The sequence below is a fragment of the Podarcis filfolensis genome, assembly GCF_964270895.1.
Source record: "Podarcis filfolensis genome assembly, chromosome: 1".
In the NCBI taxonomy this organism is placed as follows: Eukaryota; Metazoa; Chordata; class Lepidosauria; order Squamata; family Lacertidae; genus Podarcis; species Podarcis filfolensis.
The window spans coordinates 10,031,373-10,046,845 of record NC_139604.1 but is presented as its reverse complement, the minus strand read 5'-3'; the positions used below and the strand labels follow the sequence as shown (position 1 = coordinate 10,046,845).

The window sequence follows — 15,473 nt, the reverse complement described above, 5'->3', positions numbered from 1 at the left end:
CCCCCCCCCGAGTGGTGCGCAAGCAGGTGAAGACTACATCTGTGTGTGGCCTGTTTCTGCTCCTCTCACTTCAATCCTCTTCTGGTCCTGAGAGACAGTGGGGCAGGAGAGGTGGGGGCAGGAGGAGATGTGAAAGCCCTTTACTCCATACCAGCCTGACCTATCTCTTCCTCCTCGTGCTTGTGTTCTTCACGCTCCAATACTGCAGCTTCTGCCTCTGACTCGTCAGATCACTGATCCCTTCTTCCAAGCCAGTCTCCCGGGACCCACTCCTCAGTATCCAGCCAGTCTGTGACATCAACTAAATTAGGGCCATTAATTTCAGTGGGTCTGCTTAGAATAAAGTAAAGGTAAAGGGACCCCTGACCATTAGGTCCAGTCATGGCCGACTCTGGGGTTGCGGTGCTCATCTCGCTTTATTGGCTGAGGGAGCCGGCGTACAGCTTCCAGGTCATGTGGCTAGCATGACTAAGCTGCTTCTGGTGAACCAGAGCAGCTCATGGAAACGCCGTTTAGCTTCCCGCCGGAGCGGTACCTATTTATCTACTTGCACTTTGACGTGCTTTCGAACTACTAGATTGGCAGGAGCAGGGACCGAGCAACGGGAGCTCACCCCGTCGTGGGGATTCGAACTTCCGACCTTCTTATCGGCAAGTCCTAGGCTTTGTGGTTTAACCCACAGCGCCACCCTTCTGCTTAGAATATGAATAGTTAAATTCAATCCAAGGGCAGGTTGACAACCACAAATTCATTGTGCAGCAAGTGCAGCTACAACATGATCATTGAGGCCATTTCCAGACAAAAGTCCAAAATAGCACTTGTTAAAGCCAGTATTATGCCTGTTCCCACGTTTGGAACAGTGTTGAAATAATAGTGCTACGAATGAGATAAAATTAAATTAGGCATGTGTGTGCTAGAATGGTGACATAGAGCTTCTGAAGGGAAAAAAAGTCTAGGCCATCACAATGAGGTCTATAACATAATAGCACTGCCACACACAGAGCAAAATTCCCATGATAGTTCTGCTTGCTGCAGAAACTATTTTGCATTTTAGATCCTTTATGTTAGAAGAATTTATCGTCTACATGCTCTTAATCCTACTGTCTTCTTTGTGTGTGTGTGTTTTTTTTAAAAGAAATCTATCACACCATAGGCGTGTGCCAAAGATCAGGCCATATCAAGATTACTCTTCGTCATCTTACATTGAGGACTCCATTCACCATCCTGACAGCATCGTGAAGAACATTTCGTCTGAGCTTTCATCGTCCAGCACACCACTGACGATTGGGGAGAAGAACAGAAACTCTATTAACTACGAGCGACAGCAAGCACAAGCTCGCATTCCTAGTCCTGAAACTAGCGTCACAAGCTTGTCGACCAACACTACCACCACCAACACTACAGGTCTCACTCCGAGCACTGGCATGACCACCATATCCGAGATGCCTTACTCAGGTGAAACAAACCTTGGTGCTACAAATGGCATGCAGCCACTTGGGCCAACGCCTGTTTGTTTGCAACTAACAGAGGAGGACTTGGAGACCAACAAGCTGGATCCCAAGGAAGTGGATAAGAATTTGAAGGAGAGTTCTGATGAGAATCTCATGGAGCATTCCCTTAAGCAGTTCAGTGGGCCCGATCCACTCAGCAGCACTAGCTCCAGCTTGCTGTACCCACTGATAAAACTGGCAGTAGAAGCAACAGGGCAACAGGACTTCACGCAAGTTGCAAATGGCCAGGCATGTCTAATTCCAGATGTTCAGCCTGCTCAGGTCTACCCTCTTCCTAAGCAGCAGAACCTCCCAAAGAGGCCTACTAGCTTACCTATAAACACCAAAAACTCAACAAAGGAGCCTCGGCTGAAATTTGGAGGGAAGCACAAATCAAACTTGAAGCAGGTAGAAACTGGAGTTGCCAAGATGAACACTATCAATTCTGCAGAACCTCACGTGGTCACAGTTACCACGAATGAAGTGGGAGGAAGGAGCCATACAATAGCCTCTCATGCTGTACCAACCCAGTATGTGAATGGTACAGTGCCATGTGGCCAAGCATCCAGCTCAGGGGTCCATCGGGCCCAGGAAATGCTGCAGAACCAGTTCAGCGGAGAGGACAGCCGTCTGAATATCAACTCGAGCCCTGATGAGCATGAGCCCTTGTTGAGAAGGGAGCAGCAAGTGAGCCATGATGAGGGCATTCTCGATCGTCTGGTTGATAGGAGAGAACGCTCGCTGGATAATGGTAGAACAAACGCCAACAACAACAACAGTAACCCATGTCCAGGACAAGACGTTTCTGTCCTCCGTAGCCAGAGCACAGCACCAAATTCTGGACAAGCCCACACTAGAAGAGCACAGAGACCTAACTCGCTGGATCTATCAGCCACAAATGTTTTGGACGGCTGTAGTATGCAGTGTGAGTTTTTGTGGGTTTTATCAGTGGGTATTTGCAAAAATATTACAGAATTAAACTTATTGACTTGGGTCACAACCTAAAAACCAAATTCTGCCCTCCCAACCCAGGAAGATTTAACCCCCAGTGCCGTGGTTTTGCTTGTACAGTGGTACCTCCGCTTACGTATCCCTCTGGTTATGAAAACTTTGGGATGCGTAAGCGGCAAACCTGGAAGTATTTTTCCAGGTTTTTGGCGCATGCGCAGAAGCGCTCTATCGCCACGCATGCATGCGCAAAAGTGCTCTCTCCAGTTGCGAAAACCTCAGGATCCAGCCGGACCTCTGGAACGGATCCTGCCCGCAACCAGAGGTACCACTATACCAATTAAATTATTTCTGTTCTTCCCAGTGAAGAATATCCCTTCAACCTTCTCTTTTTGGACCGTTAACGTTTAAAACATAAATTGGGAAGGAGTTTAAAATATTTTTGGTTTCTGAGAAAACTGTAATACTGCCAGAGGGACTCAGCAATACTTCTTTTGTTGACCTCTCTTAGAAGTGTGTGAGCCTTGGTTCTTCAGATAAATCAGTGACTTGCAAAAGTAGACTCACCTTTTAAAAAAGTAACATGGTACTCTCCTTCAGCCAAAGCTAGTTGAATGAAACAAGTTTGACTAGAAGATTCGTTACACTATTTAGCATAACTTTCTACAACTAGTATTGTATTCTAAAATTATTTAGAATGTATTATATTCTAAATTATTTTAGAGTCATTGTAGTAGCCTATTATTGGGAATTAATTAATTGACATTTTAGAAAGCTTTCTTTTCTCAAGAGTTGTTCTCCATTGTTAAGTTGAAGATGCTCCATAATAAGTAAATGGAAATTATGGATGTTGGTGCCACACATACATACAAATACAGTCATACCTTGGAAGTCAAAAAGAATCCGTTCCAGAAATCCGTTTGACTTCCAAAATGTATGGAACTCAAAGCACGGCTTCTGATTGGCTACAGGAAGCTCCTGCAGCCAATTGGAAGCCGCAGAAGCCTCGTCGGATGTTCAGCTTCCAAAAATAGTTTGCAAACTGGAACAGTCACTTCCGGGTTTGCAGCGTTCAGGAGCCAAAACATTCAAGAACTAAGCTGTTCAAAAACCAAGGTACGACTGTATTATTGCTTTGTTTAGTTGAATCCCACTATCGTAATTTGTTGTTATATATCTATGAAGTTGGAAGCTGAAAAGAACACTCAAGTACAATATGGTTCAGTATTGTTAATATAACATTTATTCTTATTAAGGTAAGATACGATAGAATCGAGACAGTAGAGCCTTCTTCCCATTACAAGACCAGTAGAATCCAGGTAGAGGTTGCATAGGCTTAATTCATCCCTTGTGCCAACTGTGTTTTACACTTAACTATATTTAATAACTCTAACCATGGCTTGAGCTCCAAACACAAGCCACAGTTAAAGGTACTTTGCTCTTTCTTTTTCCTGGCACAGCACACCAGTCTTTTAGGTTTGAAATTCTTAGGAAGCAGAGCGACGGCTGTAATTGGTTGGCCAAACCCTGATTTTTAAATCCACTTCAAACATGGTTTCTGATTCTGGCTTGCCCCCGATTGAGCTATCATTTTCATTGCTAAGGGAATTTAAGACTTCAAATGAACACAAAGAAGCAGCAGTTCATTTTTAAATCTGCCATTTTAAATCTGATTCTTTAACAAGAACGGATCCGTAAGTATTAGGCTATGTAATCGATACACGCCCCACACCCCCACCTGTTTGCTGCTCTGGGTGCCCTCCGCCACTGTCTGCAGCTAAGCTTTCAGACACAAAAACAGGTCCAAGACAGCACATTAAGTCTCTAGTAAAATGTGGAATCCTTTAAAAAATCAAATCATGTACATAAAGTGACAGAAATAGCAATGTTGTTGTTGTTGTTTAGTCGTGTCCGACTCTTCATGACCCCATGGACCAGAGCACGCCAGGCACTCCTGTCTTCCACTGCCTCCCGCAGTTTCGTCAAACTCATGCTGGTAGCTTCGAGAACACTGTCCAACCATCTCGTCCTCTGTCGTCCCCTTTTCCTTGTGCCCTCAATCTTTCCCAACATCAGGGTCTTTTCCGGGAGTCTTCTCTTCTCATGAGGTGGCCCAAGTATTGGAGTCTCAGCTTCAGGATCTGTCCTTCCAGTGAGCACTCAGGGCTAATTTCCTTCAGAATGGATAGGTTTGATCTTCTTGCAGTCCAAGAAGATGCTTTGATGCATTGCTTTGATGCATTGATGCTTTTGAATTATGGTGTTGGAGACTCTTGAGTCTCCTCCAACACCATAATTCAAAAGCATCAATTCTTCAGCGATCAGCCTTCTTTATGGTCCAGCTCTCACTTCCATACATCACTACTGGGAAAACCATAGCTTTAACTATACGGACCTTTGTTGGCAAGCTGATGTCTCTGCTTTTTAAGATGCTGTCTAGAGAAATGGCAATACTTATGACTAATACTACATACAGTCGACCTAGTTCCCAGGATTTATTCTGAAAGGGGAGTTACCAGGGCTGCTTTGTTGAAGTCTACCTATCCTGTCATCCACTGCTTTTGACAAGATTTCGTATTTTCTTTTTCTGCCTCTTCTGTTCTTTCCGCCTGTATGACACTGTGTATATTCTGCTTATTTTTAGTGAGTGAGTCATCCCTAGATGGCAAACCCGGCTCAGGAGAAAAGATCAAGAAACGTGTGAAAACACCATATTCCCTTAAGCGGTGGCGCCCGTCAACATGGGTCATCTCTACAGAACCACTGGACTGTGAAGTCAACAACAATGGCAGTGATAGGGTAGTCAGCTCTAAGTCCAGCACAGCTGTTTTCCTTGTAGAAGGAGGTACCGCTACAACTATGGTGTCTAAGGATACAGGCGTGAACTGTCTGTGAATTGTTTAAAAGCTGACAAAAATGACATTTTTGCATTCTGTTAAACAAACATGCAGAAGACCTTGGGGGGGGGGAGACGGTTCCTTCTCCTGTCAGCACCCCTTTACTGAGGACTTGCTTTAAATAGATTTCAGCTATGCAGACGATTTTTAGCTTATGCTTCCATATTTTTAATTTTGTTCTTATTTTTTTTGAAACATTTTTTGCACTTTTTATTTAGTATTGCAAAATTACATCTTGTCTGTTCCCGACCACAGAATTATATATATGTGTATCGAATGACGTGGTCTCAAAATATTTTTTTTAAAAAACAAAAACAAAAAAATGTATTGCTGATAATCAGTTTGGACCGGGTTCGAAAGGTCACTAAACACACAAGCCGCCTGGCTACAGTGGTGTTTGCCGTTCATGTTTGAGTTCTGTGCACAAGCTCATTTGTATGTTTCTGTGTGACAGAGTGTATTATCTTTTAAACGCCCTATTTTTTCACTTGTGTTATGTTGAAATGTGCAATAGTCTGTAGTTCACAGTATGCTTTGTGTTTCCATCCCTGCTACACAGTTCCCCTTTTGGAATTAAAGGGTGGTAGGGGTTTTTAATCTAATGATTTGGCAGCCAATGAAATCCAACTGTGAACTCTGCAAAGCATAATCAGCTTAAAGCAGCTGCTTGTATCTATCTGTATGTGTGCTCCAAGGTCACAGTTAATGCATGATTTTCCCTGCCTTAAAAGGGCTTTTTAAAAAGGAAGGAGGGGAGAAAAGAACAAACTTCTGCTTTCTTTCATCCTTCGAAATTAGCAAATTGCAGCTTTCTTCATAGTGGACAATGCAGCTTTGGAAAACTCTAAGCAAGAAAGTGTTGAACAAAATATAAGGAATCAAAGGGTCAGTTTGTACAATCAACGGAGGTAGATACCTGCCCTAATAAGCTTGATGCTTGATAAACATGCCTCACCATTGGCAGGTTTACAAAGTTTAAAAGCTCTATATGGGACAGATGATCTGTGGTATCTTTTTTCACCAAGCCATGATGCATGTGCAAATTATAACTCTGGTATGTGTAAACTGACCCCAAATGTCTACCATTTTATTTTATCTCTTGTCGTATACAATTTGAAAGTTAAATATGCTTTGTATTTATGTACATTTTTCCTTAATGAATGCTTTTGGTGTATATTGAAAAGAACATTTTTGCCTAATCTTGGTAAGTTATCTTAATTTTTTTACTGTAGGTAGGTTGGTAAGACAGGTTTTTGATAGACAAGCTAAAACATGGACTCATTTGCATGATAGTCATGTGACGAGTTCCTGTGCCTCTGTACTTTTAACTGCCCAAATCTGATGGCCTAGTTCAGTGTTGCATCAGATTGCCTAGGTGTAACTGGCTGATTTACAGTGCATTCCTTTACAAGTCTACTTAAGGAGTACATCTCACTGAGTTCAGGTAAGTATATCTAGAATTGCAGCCTTTGAATATTGTGAAAATACCCAGTTCCTTCAGAAATGTCCTGCTTACGCATTAATTGCCCCTTTAGTACCTATCATCACAACATATCAGGGTTTTTTTCTAAGGAAAACATTTTAGAATATTTTAGAATACATGTAACAGTACATATTTGTGCATGACTATTAAAATATCTGGCCCCATAAAAGCACCATTTTGAAAGTCAATAAGGATATCTCCCTAGAGAGAAATGAGTAAATATTTGCTTACTGGCCCTTGTCACAGCATGAAACCCTGTTGTCTCAGTTGTTGTTCAGACTTATGTAACCTTAACAAGATATATATTTACAATCACTAAATAGCATCTAGTATAATATCTGGTTCTAAATAAAAGATTGAGTTCTGATTTATCATAATCCAAGACTTACATAACTGGTTTTTTTGGGGCCACACATAGCACAATCTCTACAGCACATTGTCCTCATGCAAGTTTCTGATGAACTGCTTCATTCTGTTTTTCAGACCTTTAAAAAATTGTTTATTTCCTTAATTCAGTTCTTACCAACTTTCTTCCACTTTAAAGTCCTGAACTCTGCACTCTTTTCGAAATACAGTAGAACCTCGGCTTACGAAAGTGGCAAACCTGGAAGTATTTTTCCACGTTTCGCCACATGCGCAGAAGCGCTTTATCGCACTGCATGCATGCGCAGAACAGGCACCTCCGGTTATGGAAACCTCGGGATCCGACCCGAGCTCTGGAACGGATCCCATCCACAACTGGGGGTACCACTGTAGTTACATCCAGCTACTGAAGACTAAACCAACTTTTTCGACTGTATGATGTTTGATTAGATTAGACCAATGAAGGTAATAGTTCAAGTGGTTTAAATTAAATGAAATCCTGGTCTAGAATATCTGAATGCTAAGTAAGTTATGATATCATTTAGAATCTATCATGGACTTGGTTCATGTTTAAAGTTTTCCATCAAATAAGATCACTGCTTTCATCCTGTGATAACCACATCGAAAGCCCTCTAATCAATTTTTCCCCATTCATAGCCCAGTTTTCATCATTTATCTCCCACTGTGTTAAGTGGTTATGTTACAACAACCTACTCTAGGCTAAGAAGGTTTCCGGCCTTTTGCCTCCTTCCCGGACATAGCATTCCTACATCTAGGCTTTTTGAACTTTTGACCTAAATTCATACAATGTGCTTTTACTGGAGTTATGGCCCTGCCATACCTTGTTTTAATTTCCTTTTAGTGTAGGCTTGAGATTAATATTTGCAGCTTTTAGTTTTCAAATCAGAAGTTGGACTTTGAACAGTGTTGAATCTTCCACTGAAAAATTAGCCAATCAATATAATCATTGTTTTTGAAGCTTGTTTCATAGGTAGCAGCTTCGCAACCTTGAAGCTCAGGAGTCCCCAAGGCAAATTCTAAAATGAAGCTCTGTGGCATCAGCTAAAGAGCTGTGCAATTCCCATGTCAGCCCTTAGGAGTCACATTTTGGGAACTTTAGTTTTAAAAAGGCAGGTTATCCGTAAGGAGCTCTCAAGGAACACACTAGAATAAGTAGCCTAGTTTTTGAAGAGGAAACTGAGCTGTGTGGATTGCTTAGTTGGTCCCAAAGAGCCAGCAATCCTGCTTTGAGTAAACCAGATTTCAGGTGATCTCCCCTTTTCAAGTATTGGAAGGACTTAAGTAAAGGTAAAGGGACCCCTGACCATTAGGTCCAGTCGTGACCGACTCTGGGGTTGCGGCGCTCATCTTGCTTTATTGGCCGAAGGAGCCGGCGTACAGCTTCCGGGTCATGTGGCCAGCATGACTAAGCCGCTTCTGGAGAACCAGAGCAGCACATGGAAATGCCGTTTACCTTCCCGCCGGAGTGGTACCTATTTATCTACTTGCACTTTGACGTGCTTTCAAACTGCTAGGTTGGCAGGAGCTGGAACAGAGCAACGGGAGCTCACCCCGTCGCGGGGATTCGAACCGCCAACCTTCCGATCAGCAAGTCCTAGGCTCTGTGGTTTAACCCACAGTGCCACTCGTGTCCCTATTGGAAGGACTTAGGGAGGGCTCATTTGGGCCGGGAATTTCTCTGGGCTGGGCAACCATGCTGTAGTTCAGGGATAGTATATCTTCCACTCCAAAAGCTGGGCAGCTTCTCAGTGCATGTCCTCTTAACTGGGAGTTCACAACCACATTTTAAAAATTAACAGAAAGTGGAAAGAGGCTACTAAAAAATATTCAAGAGTGGAGTGTTTGTGCAAATGAAACTGTGTGAGTGATTTTTGGCTCCTTTTTATTTTTTAGACCTTTTTGCATGTCGAGACCTATTGCCAATGATTGCATGGTTTGATTGTGATTTCACTAATGTCTCACATCTGCGTAGCTGGATGTGCCAAGTCCAAATGCTCATGACAAAAGGATGGCAAATCATCCCTCTCCATTCCCTGAAAATAGAGATTTGACCTTTGGATTATCTTTGCACAGTTACTGGAGGTGTGTGTGTGTGTGTGTTCTCCTTCTTCAAATTATACTGATGGTAATATATCAGTAAATAGGCATTTAGGGAGAAAGAACCTCTATATGATATTTTGGAGTGAGAGTGTTTCATCAAAGGGTGCATTCTTTTGCCATGTTGTGAGAACAGTTTTCTAAAAAGGAATGCAGCAATGTTCTCAAAGTTCCATTAGTAAGCAAGTCAGAGACAATTTATTTTTCTAGTGTGGCAGTTGCATCTTTTCCCCCACAAGAAATATTTACTTGTACTGTAATTCCAGGGAAGGGAAATAATGCACAAGTTAAAACAATTGCACTCTTGTAGTTGTGCTTAAGTTATACATATAAGCAAAGGATTTAAAATAAATGGAAGATGTGAGAATCGGCTTTTTAATTCATGGAGGATCAGCGTAGAAAGCTTGCTTTTTGTGTTAAGATATAACAAATGTCAGTTATTCATTCTGCCTTTCATTTGAATCTAGAGGTGATATTTCTTTTACTTGAGTGAACAATATCACAAGTTTCAAGGTCACATGCTTATTCTGCAGTACCCAGTGTTTCACAAAATGATTTTTAATCCTCTATGCCTATAAATTGGGGGGAGGGGTGGAATTATAGATATGTATCTGAAAGAAAAAGCCTACCAGCAATTTATTTGTGGTGTAGTAGTTAACAAGTCTTTTTGCACCGCTGCATTGCTAAGGGCCGTAGACTTTGTTTTTGTCCATATGGTTATCCCTTATGTAATAAATAATTGTAACATGCAAATGAATTTAAAGTTTATAAAAGGCTATTCCATCAGCCTATATAATGAAGAATATTTTATGTGATTTGCTTTTTATCATATTATGTATGTCATTCGATGCCTTTTTTTCAGTAAACACATGCCTCAGATCTCTGTTGCAACTTTTTCCAGACACACCGTACAAAATATACTGATTGGAAATATTAAGCCTATAACCAATGACATAGTTAGCCATACAAAAAGATGAAGGACTCCCTATAAGATGGAAATGTGTCTGAGGGAGCAAGTTTTAGAGGAAACATGATGGCTGGCTAAATATTAAGCATCCCTTCCCTACCGAATCCTCTTCTCCTCCTATCTGCAACTTTTTTTTTAAAGAGGAACATGTCATAGGGCACTGGGATGACTGTCCCTTTCATCTCCAGTGCAGGCTAAGTACTGAAATTCAGATAATAAAATATCATAGGCATTAGCCATCAGCTATATATGACATTCATTCAACTGTATTGCACTATGAATTCCAATGGCCTTGCTAAATGGGAAGACAATTGCATTCAGCAGTAACAAAATCTTGCCATTTGAGTGCTGGTAAAATACAACATCGCTGAAAGAGGTGTGCATATCTGAGGAAGACAGACTGGATCCTGTGCACAAAAAATGAGCAACAGCTGCACAGTTGCTGCTTTGTAAACTCGGTGCTCTGAGACGGTAGGATATCTGGAGTAAGCAAGCTCTTGTTTTCAACAGGGATACACAAGCACCCTAACATTCAACCTGAAAAATATTCTTTTGCGAGTGCCCTGTTCAAGCACTCACAAAAGTGTAAGCCTTTTTTTGGGAAGTGTCCAGTTTGAGGACTTGCAAAAGGCTTGCTGGTCCTCACAGTGACCACTGCCTCCCATCTCACCAACCTGAATAATATATCTTGAGGCTAGGGCAGGACAGTAGAAGAACGGAGGCAACAGGTGTTCTGGAGCCCCTCTCAGAGTCTTTTTCCCAGCAATCACTCATAGCATTACTGTATTTTTCACTCTATAAGACGCACCAGACCATAAGACGCACCTAGTTTTTGGAGGAGGAAAGCAAGAAAAAAAATATTCTGAATCTCAGAAGCCAGAACAACAAGAGGGATCGCTGCGCAGCGAAAGCAGCGATCCCTCTTGCTGTTCTGGCTTCTGGGATAGCTGCGCAGCCTGCATTCGCTCCATAAGATGCACACACATTTCCCCTTACTTTTTAGGAGGGAAAAAGTGAGTCTTATAGAGCAAAAAATATGGTAAGTCCCATCCCCAATGAAGAAAGATGCTCTGCTGGGGACTCTGGGTGCTCTTTGCTATCTTTGACTCCCCCCCACTGGCAGGGGTGCAGGGCGAGCGCACTGCCCCTGGCGGCATGATCCCATTGGGGTGCCATCGTGACTCCCCCCCTCCACGCTGGGTGCCACACCCCTGCAGGCGGCACGCCACACCCCCAGCACACGCGCCACGCCCCTGTGGGCCGTGCGCTACACCCCCAGCACGTGTGTCACACCCCTGCGGATGGTGCGTCACGCCCCCGGGGCATGCGCCATGCCCCCAGGATGCGTGCCAGCCATGCCCCCGCCTGCTCTCCGCCACTGGCTCCCCCCGTCTCTTTTTTTTTAAAAAAATACATTTTTATTAATTTTAACATACAAATTATAAAACGTACCACACAAATTATTACAAATACACTTTTTTTTTGGACTTCCATCAGCACCTCTGATGATCTTCCATCTTAACCTCTTTTTATGCATTACTTAATTTTATATTGTCTTTGCCTCTCTTAACATATCATCCCCCCTTTTCCATTTTTACAATATTTCCAACAATACTCCTCACAGGACTTCTTGCAAACCTACAAACGTCGTCTGATCATCAAAATACTTTTCATATAGTTCGTAAATTTACTCCAGTCTTCGGTAAATTTCTGGTCCCGCCGGTCTCGGATCCTTCCTGTTAATTTGTCTAATTCTCCCCCGTCTCAAGGTAAATAATTGGGACCTTGGGACAGGGGAAGGCAGAAGTGACAGTGGGCACTTGTTGGATCCAGATCAGCAAAGGAGCTCTGCTCACCTTGAACCATTTTCAAGAGTTTGAACAGATGCACTGTTTTCTGTGACCATTGAGTCCCGCGGCATGTGTTTACACCACGCTTAGCATGTGTGCTCAATTTTAAGTTCGTTCTGTCACTCTATACATTTTGCCAGCCACACAGATTTCAGCAAAACAGCCCACTTCCCTTTGTGTCCTGCTGTTCATTTTTAAAGAAAACCATTTGGTCCAAGTACCATTTTACACAGCTTTCCAATATTTCCTTCAGCCCTTGGAAAGTTTAATTTAAAACACAACTAGTTCAAGTTAACCCTGCCCCAAAGGGAACTACTTCCGGTTCATCCTTTTACAAAACAAAACTTGTTCAATTAATTCAGATGAGTACATAAAAAGTTCATCCTAAAATCAGCATTCAGAATGTCACACCCTGCTGTGCAGAGCTATAGGGTCTAAAAGGAAATAGGGGTACACAACTAATAAGATGTCTAAAAGACAGAATGTTAGCAAGTGAATCTTTTCAATTTGTGCCAGCCACACAGCTGTTAGAGGCATTGTTCATTTTATTCCTCTACCTGTAATTCTCACTGCAAACTACCCTGTTGAAAAAGAGCAAATCTCTTCAGTAGGGAAGGTACAGGAAATGCCTTACATTCCTTCCTTTTGATTACATAACAACAGTGATTAAGTTACTGTCTAATCAGCCTCCATGGTTTGCTTTCTAACTTTCCTTATAGATGTCTGACTAACCGGGGGTGGGGGGGAACAGTCTGGGCCTCCTGCCAGGCTGAAGAGAAGGGAATGAAAGTGAAGATGAACTAGAAATTTACTTCACCCAGCAGTTATGGGGACCACTTTCAAGTGTAGTCCAGAGATTTTTGAATTAGTTCAGTGAACTTTGTTCAACCGAACTAGTTCATTCCAAGCACTGATTTCCTTGTTCCTTAGAACTTAAACTTGGAGGATATAGTAGTTGGCACTGTTAACAGTAAGGGGCGTGGGTGGCGCTGTGGGTTAAACTACAGAGCCTAGGACTTGTCGTTCAGAAGGTCGGCGGTTCGAATCCCCATGACGGGGTGAGCTCCCGTTGTTTGGTCCCTGCACCTGCCAACCTAGCAGTTCGAAAGCACGTCAAAGTGCAAGTAGATAAATAGGTACCGCTCCGGCGGGAAGGTAAATGGCGTTTCCGTGTGCTGCTCTGGTTCGCCAGAAGCGGCTTAGTCATGCTGGCCACATGACCCGGAAGCTGTACACTGGCTCCCTCGGCCAATAAAGCGAGATGAGCGCCGCAACCCCAGAGTCGGCCACGACTGGACCTAATGGTCAGGGGTCCCTTTACCTTTACTGTTAACAGTATCAGTCTCATACTATTTGAGTAGTAACAGAGTACTTGCTTAAATGTTTGAAAGACAAAAATTAGTTATGAGTCTTATGTACTCTGCTGACATACACCCCATTGTTACACACGGGACCGCAGGAGAAGATACATATACAAAACTGCTTTATAAATTCCCAAACTGGAACAAAAGAGCAACTAATCCTGAGGAACTTAAAAGACTAACAAATGCATTTTGGCATGAACTTTCATAGCTGCAATATAAATAGGCGTTACGTGCCCTGCAAACTTGGTGGCCTTGTGTACACATGTTCACATAAAATGCTGAACCATGGTTCGTGGTACATGCACAAGCTAGAATGAGCCAGAGCAAAACCACCAGCTTGCGTTCTCCTTCCATGTAGCCAAGAGAAAGACTTCTGCCATGTCTATTAATGGTTTCCATGAATCTTGGCTTCTCATTACGTATAAACTGGAGACGGTAGCAAAGAACACACCTGATCAATTTCAAAACGAGCCAATTCCAAACTTTGGGTTATAAAGTTGGCTTCATTAACTATCGCCATGACATACCAGGATTTGTAAAAACTGAAGCCAGGTATCGCAAGAGGAGGGGAGGAAGAAATGAAATTAACAACATATGCAAGCTCAAAGCTTCGCTCAGGCTCATCATAGCTCATGCATGTAGTACTAAATCATAGTTTAGCGTTGTGTGTGAATTAGTACAATGAGACTAAAGGAAAAATAAAACACATAAAATACTCTACCACATCAGAGTTGGGTGTGTGCCTTGGCTCATAGAAGTATACAAGATGCAATCGGAAATTAGGAATTATTCGTTTTCTCCCTACGATTTTAACAAGTGAAACTTGTTTTATTATCTTAAAGCACATCATTCAGTTTTGGAAACCCCCCCCCCGACAGTCTTAGGTTTATTTCCAGTTATTTATATTTAATACCTGTTTCGCACAAATACTGTGTTATGCGCTGTGCATTTGGTAGCTTGAAACCAGATTCTTTGTATCTTAACAGCACTATGGAAAATTCCAATGTAAGTTCCAAAAGAAACTGACAGTGCAAATTAAGGAAACGATAATTCCAAACCTCTTTATTTGTGTCGCTTATACAATATTGAGCTGCATTTCTTGTTTGCTTACTCAAGAGTGAGGGAACTGGGTTGTACTGGCATGCAGTAAGGTTGAAGCATCCTTCTCAATGACTGTAGGCTGAGAGTTTCCTCCATCTCAATGATGGTGTGTTGTGACAGTGGAGATATTCCTACAACTTTAAACACGAAGCCATGCATAGCCTCGAATTGGAAAAACGAAAACACTGAGCTACATGGCATTCATGTCCACAGCGAGATTTCTAGGGAGAAGGAGCCGAAGAGTACTAGTCCTCTCAGAACTGTCTTATTGTAGTGCTTCTCACACATTTCTGCTAAAATGTCAAATTTATACATGGTTGATTTTACTACTTTTGTATAAGCTGCCCAGTACCTTGCTATGCTGTTTAAGTTGTGCATTACAGGATAGTCTGACTACGAATGAAACGTACCGCTTTTTTAAATCATCTGTGGATGCCACTATGAAAGCTGACATTCTTAAAAGCCACTTCAGAGTTTTCTATGAATACTTGTTATATATGAACCTATACAAAGAGACTGTATCGATACAAAGAAATTGGAGTATTTAAAAACATTTCTTTAGGTTTGGGGGGTGCGCGGGGAGTCTTGCTGTAAAATGATGCATTAACCCATTTAATAAAAATCACCTTCATGAAAAGAGCTGGGGGTTTTTTTGTGTATGTGTGTGTACTTTTGACAACTTTATGGTGCAACCAGTAGATGTCACTGCTTACTATTAAAGCATGGGATTAAGATATATTTATCTGCTGGGAAAGAAGAACCATCTTCTGACTTGGCGTGTTACAAGAGTAAGTTGGGGGGAAATGTGCCTAAATTCAGGTTTCCGTATTATCTATTTCAATCATGTGTATACTTTGTTGAACATCGGAAGAGAACTCTCCTGAAAGCCCAT

General features: G+C 42.2%; 1 protein-coding gene across 1 annotated transcript in view; it reads left to right on the top strand.

The window, feature by feature from the left end:
- The window catches only part of BMPR2 (bone morphogenetic protein receptor type 2), a 91,614-nt gene extending 76,396 nt beyond the window's left edge, over positions 1-15,218 (top strand). Inside the window, exons 13-16 of the mRNA XM_083627694.1 lie at positions 1,136-2,415; positions 5,083-8,483; positions 8,853-11,656; positions 12,036-15,218. Coding sequence (XP_083483820.1) covers positions 1,136-2,415; positions 5,083-5,333 — 1,531 coding nt within the window. The 3' untranslated portion in view covers positions 5,334-8,483; positions 8,853-11,656; positions 12,036-15,218. The remainder of the gene's footprint in view (positions 1-1,135; positions 2,416-5,082; positions 8,484-8,852; positions 11,657-12,035) is intronic.
- The last annotated feature ends 255 nt before the right edge of the window (positions 15,219-15,473 follow it).